A 10,015-nucleotide genomic window follows, 5' to 3' on the forward strand; every position below is an offset into this window, starting at 1 on the left:
ACCCCTGGGCCATCCAGGTCAGCTGACTTGCGGGTCCCCACCGGGCTGGGGCAACCTGGCATCCGCCGCGGCCAGGCGCCCACGGCCGCCCTGCATAGCTCAGGACAGCTGGCCAGGTCACCGGCGGCGGGGGAGGGGCGGGCAGGACGACCGGATGCGACCGGCGTCGGCGAGCGCAGGGCCCCAGCAGCAGGCGCACACGGCTCGGGTCGCTCCGTTTATTGGGGAACGGGCACTGAGCGCGGCGACGCTGGCGGAAGCCGGGGGCCTTTCCTCTTGAAGAACTTCCACTGGACCTTGATGGCGAGCATCCAGTCGCTGACGCAGAGCCTCTTACAAGCGGAGGTGCAGACGTGCGCCTGGCGGGGGGGCGGGGCGGCGGGCCCGCGCCGGGGGCGGGGCCGGGGGCGGGGCGCGGCGCCGCCGCGGAGGGCCGCGCCGCGGGCGCCCGCGCTTCACTTGCCCGCCTTCTGCGCCTTCTGCGCCGACTTGGTGACCTTGCCGGCGCCGCCGCTCTTCTTCTCCACGTTCTTGATGACGCCCACGGCCACCGTCTGTCGCATGTCGCGCACAGCGAAGCGGCCTGCGGAGAGGGGCGCGTGAGCGGCGAGGGCGCAGGCGCACTGGGCGCCCGTAGCATCCTCCGAGCAGGGACGCAGCCTTTTAGTTACTAACAAAAGGCCTCAGCCTGGCATCCCTGCCTTGGGCAGCTGTCCCTGGGGATGGGCCAGGTCATACTGTCGGGCGGTCACTGATATGGTTGTGGGTCTCGGGCAAGTTGCCAGCATCAGGGTCACGTTCTCAGGCCTGCCCAGTGACAGGCCAGGGTCTCCCGGATAGGCGCGCGCTTAACCTCCGCAGAGAAGGCTATGATAACGCGGGAGGCCCCACCCTACCCACCCGAGCCGGCCCTACCCTCAGCGGGGAGCAGGGGCCACCTCCTGGCTGCACCTCCCTCGGCCACCCTGCTCACCGAGAGGTGGGTACTGTGAGAAGCTCTCCACACACATGGGCTTCCCAGGCACCATCTCCACAATGGCTGCATCGCCTGACTTCAGGGATTTGGGATTGTCCTCCAGCTTTTTGCCAGAACGACGGTCAATCTTTTCCTTCAGCTCGGCAAACTTGCAGGCGATGTGGGCCGTGTGGCAGTCAATGACCGGCGAGTAGCCAGCGCTGATCTGCCCCGGGTGGTTCAGGATGATGACCTGAGGCACAGTTGCAACCAGCATGAAGCGTGTCTTGGGCCTGGCCCCCAGGGGACACTGGGGAAGGGCTCCGGTGCAGGGCCCATCTCCCAGATCCCAGGCCTGGGTTTCTAACCACGGAGGAAGCCCAGGCCACAGGCCTCCCACTTCCACACCTGGACCCCAGCATCCTCACTGAACAGGGGCCAGACCCTGAGGTGAACCAATGACTAGACTTTTGGAAGGGCTGCCATAACCTGGACGTCGTAGCAAAACTGGACCTGCCTACTGTGTTTCCACTACACCCCAGTGAGGAGGTGATCCCGGTGACGAGGCATTCAAAGAGCGTCAGGACAATGTGGAGAACCAGGCCTGACAGGGACGTCATGGGCAACGAGTTGACAAAAGTGTCTTTCAGGACAAAAGCGGGCCTCACCGGCTGGACCTCTCAGCTACTATGGCCAACAGAGAGTACTACATGTAGTGGCAAGTGTGTGACCTGGGTGGCCTGGAGCTGAAGGAGGGGCTGTTTTCTCCCGGGTCCCAGGCCAAGTGCTGGCAGCCACTTCCCCAGGTAAGCCCTGCTGCTGCCCTGGGCAGGACTGGCCCCCACACCCCAGCAGGGCTACTGACCTGGGAGGTGAACTGTGCAGCCTCCTGAGGGGGGTCGGACTTGCTGTCCCCGCACACGTTGCCCCGGCGGATGTCCTTGACAGACACGTTCTTCACGTTGAAGCCGACATTGTCACCAGGCAGGGCCTCGCTGAGCGCCTCGTGGTGCATCTCCACCGACTTCACCTCCGTGGTGATGTTCACGGGCGCGAAGGTCACCACCATGCCCGGCCGAAGGATGCCTGTCTCCACTCGGCCCACAGGCACCGTGCCAATGCCTGGGCCAAGAGGATGGGCTGTGAGGGGCAGCAGGACAGGAAATGGGGGGCAGGACTTGTGGGCAGAGACCCTGGAAACAAAGCTTGGGCCCAGGTGCTCGGGCCACGTGGAGGGAGCCAGGGTACAGACCCGAGGCAGACAGACACAGTGAGGGGACACGAGACAGAAGAAAAAGGGTCCCAAGAACTCACGGATAAGGGAAGGGCAAAGAGAAGGAAAGGGTGGGACCCCTCAGCATGAATACAGGATGCTCTGCCTCCTGGGGACCCCTCCTTGTGGCCCTCAGACTGCAGCACCAGAGCGAGGCGTGAACCGACTCCTGGGACTGCTCTTGCCATGGCCCGTGGCCCTGCCTGGCTCTGCTGTGGTGCTGCTGAGGGGCATCTATACCCCAGCATTTCCCACAGGCCTGGAACACCACATGGCTGCTGAGACTGTCTTGTCCTCCCCAGGGCTGGGGACTCTACACTCATCTCCCTGGGCTGGAACGGACAGAGATTCCATGGCCTCTGCATGACGGGGCCTGAGGCTGGGGGCTGTCCTCTGGGCTGAGGAGATGGCACCCCAGGCCACCTTGGCAACCGTCTCCAGCCAGGAGGACCTACCGTGCTCCCTTCTGGACGTCTGGCTTTGTGTTTCACTGTTTTTGCAGTCCTGGGATGGAACCCAGAGCATCACAGATGCTGGGCAAGAGCCACATCCCAGCCCTTTCCATTTCTGCTTTGAGACAGCGTCTCAGAGTTAGGCTAAGTTGCCCGGTCTGGCCTGGAACTTGCTCTCCTCCTGCCTCAGCCTCCTGAGAGGTGGGGACTACAGGGGTGCACCACCACTCCCAGCTCTTTACTTATGGTTTCTAGTCCACTCTGTGGCCTGTGTTTCTCAATCCCACAGTGGGACTGTGTCTCCCATGAGACAGACACCCTGGAGTGAAGAGGGAGTCAGCTCTGTGCTCCCACCTTACGCCACCAGCTCCTGACACAGTGCCAGGCACTTCCCTGCAGGGACAGAGACCCTGGCAAATGCTGGGCAGCTGGCTGTCTGGGTGGGGTATAGGGGTGGAGAATGGGTGGACAGTGAGTAGACAGATGGGCAGAAGGAGGGGACAGACAGCTTCCCAGAATGTGTTGTGGGAGAGAAGTGAGATGACTGGGGCCCTGGTCTCAGGACAGGTGGGGAGATGGGGCAGAAGCGACCAGTGCCTGCTGGGGAGCAGTGGGCGCGGTACAGCAGCCTCACTCACCGCCAATCTTGTACACGTCCTGCAGCGGCAGGCGCAGGGGCTTGTCGGTGGGGCGTGTCGGGGGCAGGATGGTGTCCAGGGCCTCGAGCAGGGACACGCCGCTTGCGTTCCCCTCCTTGCGCTCCACTTTCCAGCCCTTGAACCAAGGCATCTGGGCAGGGGCAGGGAGGCACACTCAGGTCTAGTCCCAGGCCCTCCCACCCGGCCCCAGGGCTGAGGCCGCTCCTGCTGGCAGCAGCGGCACCTGACTCTTGCAGCCAGACCACTCTGTGCTCCTCCAGATGCTGACCTCCTTGTCCTCATCTCCCTCAACCCTCCAGGCCATATCCCAGCCCACAGGGGCCCTGAACAGACTTCTCCTAGGAAAGAGGGAGGAGCATTAAGAAAAGCCCCCTTAATGGCCCAGACTCTGCGGCCATGCTCCTGATACTGAACAGGCCTCAGCCAATACCCCACCGTCCAGGGCCCAGCTATCAGTTCCCTTGGCAGGCAAGCCCCAGAGCAGGAGGGGCCAGAATTTGGATGCTGGCCAGGCCAGGGACAGAGTCCAGACTTGGCCCCAGCCCCAGAATTTCTGCTGGTCACCATGCTGCCTCCAAGCTCAGGGGCCTCTCCAGAGGTAGGTGGCAAGCCCTCCCTATGGTGGGCCTCTTCTGGCCTCCATGGGTCCCAGAGCACCTCAGGTCTGTGGGCAGTGAAGGACAGAACCCTGGGATGGGTTGCTAACCCATCACCAATGCTCAGGACACCTGCCCACAGGTATAGTGCTCAGCCCAGAAGAACAGAGGTGGGGAGCAGCCCTACCCTGCCCAGCTGCATCCCTGGACCATGGGCTCTGCGCTCCATGTGGCTGATCCAATACCCTCTCGCTGTCCCCCTATGGTCTAGTTCTACACTACCTCTCTCAGTTTGGGTGGCTACAGAGCTGGCCAGAACTGAGTGACTGCCCTTTGGGTACAGGGACCTCCTCTGAATGGACAGAGCCTAGGAGTACAATCCCAGGTTCCAAGACTGTCTTCACTCATCACCTCTGACAAGGTTGAGGCCCTGGGCTCGGTCAAGAGCCAGGGCATGACCTTCCCTGCCAGCCCAGAAATATGCACACTGCCAAAAGCCCAACTTCACTCCAGACCCCAGGGGAGGCAGCAGGGAGGCCCTGCATCCCTGCTGACCCTGCAAGGTGTCCAGGGCCAGGACAGAGTTCTAGGGGCACATGAAAATTAATCCCCCTGTGGTGGGATCCTGGAGGCCAGGCACATGAGCCACTGCCCCAGCCAGGTTGACTTGGGGGTCCTTCCCTGGCCAGAAAAGGAACCTCAGCTGCCTCTGCCAGACTCGTGGGGAGGCTGAACCAGAGAGGCAGAACCACTGGACCCTGAGGACAGGTTCCTCAGCAGGCCAAGACCTCCCCAGGAGGCTGGTGTCCACCATTTCAATGCTCAGGGAAACTAAGCTGGACTGAGGGAAGCTGGGTACCAGTCTTCTGACCTCTCTGCTCAGCCCTCATCTGCCTGCTCCTGTTGCTCTGGGCTCTGGGCAGGGCAACCAGATGGCACTCACATTTGGCGAAGGTTCCAGCATGTTGTCACCGTGCCAGCCAGAGATGGGCACGAAGGGCACCGTGGCCGGGTTGTAGCCGATCTTCTTAATGTAGGCGCTGACCTCCTTGACAATCTCGTCATATCGCTTCTCGCTGTAGGCGGGCTCCGTGGAGTCCATCTTGTTGACACCAACGATGAGCTGCTTCACGCCCAGCGTGTAGGCCAACAGTGCATGCTCCCGGGTCTGCCCGTTCTTGGAGATGCCTGCCTCAAACTCGCCCACACCTGCGGCCACAATCAGCACTGCGCAGTCCGCCTGCAGGGCAGGTGGGGACAGTGAGCCCCTGGCTTCGCCTCTGGCCCTGCCCCACCTGGAATGGGCCTGAGCAGGTCCTGCAGGAGGCACCTGGGGGGGTCTCCACTTCAGGGTCAGTGGGGTCCAGGCCAAGTCAAGCAGACCCAGGTTTGGGCATGGCTCTGCCACCAGCAGCCTGTGTGTCCTGCCTGGGACAAGTCATTCAGTCTCTGGTCCTGTCCCCCCACCTGTCTGTGTGAATACCCCAAGAATGTCTGGCTGTCCAGTCTGATCGTGTGCATTTCTGCCCACCTCTAGCTGTCCCATCCTGACCTCTACCTCTACATGTCTGTGAGGGCACACCCGTGTGTCCACATCAGAGCCCTCTGGCTGGTATCCTGCAGGCACCCACCTGGCTGAGTGCAGGGTACTGACTCAGTTCTCTGGGGGGTTCTGTGCCAAGTGGGGCGAGTGCTGACAAAGGTCAACTTCAGGTCCAGTTTCCCCCACCCCACCCACCTGGGAGGTGCCGGTGATCATATTCTTGATGAAGTCCCGGTGGCCGGGGGCGTCGATGATGGTGATGTAGTACTTAGTGGTCTCGAACTTCCAGAGCGAGATGTCAATGGTGATGCCGCGCTCCCGCTCTGCCTTCAGCTTGTCCAGCACCCAGGCGTACTTGAAGGAGCCCTTGCCCATCTGCAGGGTGGATGTACAGCTCCAGATCGGGCCCAAGACCCCGAGGTCATGGTCCCTGGCCAGGACTGCCCTGGGCCCTGAGAGCAGCCGTGAGAAGCAGGAGTTGGGCTCTTGCCCCTTGCTCCCCACTGGGCCCTGGGACTCTGGCCCCCTCTCTCTGGTGGCACCCACACCCTAACTGCCCTGCCAGACATCTGCACAATGCCTCCCAGGGCCCTCCTCCCACCACTTCCCAAGGGCTGCAGTCGCCAATGTTCACCAGCAGGTGGCGCAAGGGCCTGGAAGCTGCCAGCAGCAATGAACTCCCTCCTCAGCAAAGAGCCACCCTGTATCTGAAGCTGGGGGACCCACCCCTTCAAAGTCAAAGGTCAATAACACCTCTGGTTTGAAAACCCCCATATGAAAACCTCTGTGTGTGTGTGTGTGTGTGTGTGTGTGTGTGTGTGTGTGTGTGTGTGTGTGTTTAAGGAAAGGAAAACAGAAAGAAATAGGAGGAGGTTGCCAGGAGGGCTTGTCCTTCCAGCTCTTTCCATGGCAAATGAAATTTCCCAGAGGGTTCTGCGGTGCCTCCCCGCCCCCTCCACCTGAGCAAGGGAAGCAAGGCCTCCCCCCAGGAGCACGGCTGGCCACTATCTGCAAACACCTGGGTACTGGGGGCCAGGGTGACCCCCACATCCTGGGCCAAGGTGCAGTTGTCACCCAGCTGGGCCCAGTTCCCTGCCAGGTGATGGACAGGCCTCTGCCCTCCAGAAAGGATGCCTAGCCTGGAGGGGATCCCCCGGTCAGGACGGGCCCCAGCTGGCACCTGACCTAGGGGCCCTTCAACTCCAGTCCTTTCCCATCACCAGCCCAAGCAGAATGATGCAGCTTTGGGCCAAAACGCACAGTGCATCCCAGCACCACTAAGGCGGGGTTCAGCCCAGGACACTGGCTGCCGCACCGCCGCCCTGCCACAGCCCTTTATCCAGGTGCAGGTGAGCACCCTCCCAAGTTCCCCAGGGTTGCCAGGTCTTCCCAGGGCCCTCACAGGCTTCCCAGGCCCTCCCAGGCCCCAGGTCCTCCAAGGCCCCCAGGCCCTGACTGCAGCCCCTGCCATCCAGGTGCCAGGTGAGCATCCTCTCTGTTCTCCAGAACCCCCCAGGCCCTCCCAAGTGGGTTCTTCCCAGAGCTCAGGGGTAGGGGATGGTGACAGAGAGCAGGACCGCCTCGTGGCTCACAGGTCTCAGCCACAAAGAAAAGGCAACCACATGGCTCCTCCCATCCTCAGCAGGCCACTAGGACCCCCACCCCAGGGCACCACCCTGGACAAGCAGCCTACACAGCCCAGCACAATAACATGGAGCTGGCAGGCACGCTGCCCATCAGTCAGCTATTAATAGCAGCCCTGAGTCCTGCCCAGTCCTGGGACAACCGAGGGCAGCACCACCTCCAGTCCCAGCCATGGCCACGGGGGACAAGGGGACAAGGCTCAAGGGCTCTGTAGCCTGGCCCACTATGGCAGAGTCCAGAGCCTTGTCATAGACCCCTGCAGGGCAGAAATGACACTTTTCACCTGCCATGCGGCAAATCAGGCAGCTCGATACCTCCCCCACCCGCACATTCTGAGAGAGGGTGACCCTGTTCACCCCCACGCTACTGTCATCTCCCACCTGGACCCAGAGACACAGTGCCCTGATCTGAGGAGGTAAACTGACGCAGACACCCAAGAGTCAGGGAACCAAGCTCAACTGCCATGCAGGAGCCAGTGGGTGGGGTGGGGGAGCCCCCCGCACTCACCTCAGCTGCCTCCTTCTCAAACTTCTCGATGGTCCTCTTGTCAATGCCCCCACATTTGTAGATGAGGTGGCCTGTAGTGGTGGACTTGCCGGAGTCCACATGGCCAATGACCACGATGTTGATGTGTGTCTTCTCCTTGCCCATTCTGCCCGAGTGGGGGAGGGGCTGGCGCGATGGGGGCTCTGGCTCAGGGCGAGCGGGTGTTAAGCAGGGATTCTGTGGGGCCAGTGATGGGGGAGACAAGGGATGGGGAGGTGCAGGGGGGAGCCGGCAGAGACAGCGTCCTGGCACAGCTTGGGAGCACACCCCTCTGCAACTCGTGCCCCGAAGCCCAGGCCAAGACCCCCCTCCCAAGTCCGGCCTGACCCAGTGGACACAGACCGAGGGCTCCCCCTCTCCCGACACATTAGCACAAATGGTCCAATCTGCTGTACATGTCTGGGAGTCAGCACCGGAAGCCCAGCTCCTTACGGAGGGTTAGCCCCATCTGACAGCAAGAAGCAGCAGCCTGGAGCTGGTGATGAGTCACCCTGCCTGGCTCTCCAGTGCCCTGTCGTCCCGTCCTCGATGCTGCCCGCCCCAGCCCCAGCCAGGGACACTGCACCCCACCCCCACCTGCTGCCACTGAGGAGAGATGGTCAGCACCCACACTCCCCTCCTCAGAGGGAGGGCGCCATCTTTCTCTGTCCCTGCCTGCAGGCTGGCACTGGGAGACGGAGATGTGGTGCCCAGAATAGCCCAGGCCTCCCCCAGACCTCGGCAGGGGCACAGGAGGGCAGGGAGGGGAGCCCTGCTCTGGCCAGAGGAGGAAGGGGCCCCCTCCAAGCTCAGCCAGTGCCTCGGGGATGTCCTCAGCCCGGCAGGGACACGTGGGACCCCACACCCCGCACTTCCCTCTGGTCCAGGCCCTGGGTCTCAGACCCTAACGGGTCCCGAGTTCAAACGGGAACCCAGGCAGAGCAGGGGGCAGAGGGGGAAAGGGCAGGGAGGCCGGCCCCCAGGTCTCGCCACCTCCCGCTCCCGGCTTGGGCGCACGGCGCGGCGCCGGCAGAGCCTCGAACCCCGAGAAGCTCGTCTCAGTCGCGCAGGGCCCCAAGGTCACGGCGGCAGGGCGGCCCCGCTGCCCTGGAGACAGGGCTCCGCGTCCGCCGCCTCGTAAACAAGTGCCGTGCGGACCCCCGCTCGGCCGCACTCGGGGTCCACCCGTGTGGGTCCCGGTGCGGCGGGCGGGTGACCCAGCCCAGCCGCGCATCTCGCCGGCCGCGGTGCCTGCCCCTCTCGGCCGCAGCACGGTCCCCAGGGAGGGGTCCCTCTGCGGAAAGCGGGGGCGCGGGCGGGGACCCAGACCGAGCGTCCTTACCCGGAGCCGAGGTCTCAGCCAGAGGGACTGGCGGCGGCGGCGCCGGCGGTTTTATCTCTCCAGGAGGGGGTCCACCTATTGACGGTGCGGGCGCAATGCACTGCGCCCTGCAGTACGGCAATGCGGTACCGGCGGAGCGAGGGCGGGGCCGGGCGGCGCGGGAGCGGGGCAGGGGCCGCGTCCCACGCACGCGCGGGCGGGCGCGGCGAGGAAGCCGGCGGCCAAGACGCACCGGGCCGCGCGGACCGGGAGGGAGGACCAGGCTGTGGCGCGGAGAGCGGGGGCAGGGAGAGGGTCCAGAAAGGGAGGCGGGCACCGAGAGAGGCCCGGAGGGACGCCGGGGCGGGGCGGGGGGCGGTAGCCGAGACAGGCGGCCGGGGAGCGGAGGAGACGCTCCTAGCGCAGAGGTCCAGGCCAAGGAGGAACAGGGACCAGGGCTGGCAGGTGGCGGAGGGGAGGCGGGACGCTGAGGCCCAGGAACTCAGGTCAGCCTCTGGATGTCTGGGCTCGCCTCCAGCCCCACAGCCCTGCTCATGATTGAGACTCGAGGAACCCAGGGACTCGTGTCCTTAGGGTACCTTGATGTGGTCCTGGGTGTGCCGGCCCCCTCGGTGGGACCCCTGTACCAGGAGCCTGAGGACGTGGGCGTGGCATGGCTCCATCGACAGGCCCAGCCCAGAGCCACCCCCCTCGGAGACCCAGAGAAGAGACTTTGCCACCGGGCCCCTCCCCTCCCCCCTTCCCTGGATGTGCTTCCCTTTGAAGCCGCTCTGAGGGACAAGGAGGCCCCTCTCTGAGGCAGACAGCACCAGGCAGTGGGCACAGCCACCGGCGGCCTGCCCCTCCCTCCTGGCCCTGTAAGTAGGACTGAGTCCTTGGGGGTCCTGACCAGATAAGAGTAACCATGAGCTTTAAGGAGAGGAGGTGACAGCCCTTCATGTGAAGACCCCCATCCAGTCATCTCACCCAGCCATGAGCATCCCCCTCCCCCCGCCCCTGGGCTGCCACCCCGTCCCCTTCTGACTG

General features: G+C 63.7%; 1 protein-coding gene across 1 annotated transcript; it reads right to left on the reverse strand.

Moving 5' to 3' along the window:
* Positions 1-358: 358 nt before the first annotated feature.
* On the reverse strand, positions 359-9,145 carry EEF1A2 (eukaryotic translation elongation factor 1 alpha 2). The gene is made up of 8 exons (XM_079128015.1): positions 8,990-9,145; positions 7,630-7,845; positions 5,674-5,853; positions 4,879-5,175; positions 3,319-3,469; positions 1,821-2,077; positions 974-1,208; positions 359-583 (listed from the first exon to the last, which is right to left on the reverse strand). Exons 2-8 carry the CDS (start codon positions 7,771-7,773, stop codon positions 456-458), a joined length of 1,392 nt encoding a protein of 463 aa, XP_078984141.1. The 5' UTR covers positions 7,774-7,845; positions 8,990-9,145; the 3' UTR covers positions 359-455.
* Between the last annotated feature and the right edge of the window lie 870 nt (positions 9,146-10,015).

The sequence above is a fragment of the Sciurus vulgaris genome (genome assembly GCF_902686455.1).
Source record: "Sciurus vulgaris genome assembly, chromosome: 2".
Taxonomy (NCBI): domain Eukaryota; kingdom Metazoa; phylum Chordata; class Mammalia; order Rodentia; family Sciuridae; genus Sciurus; species Sciurus vulgaris.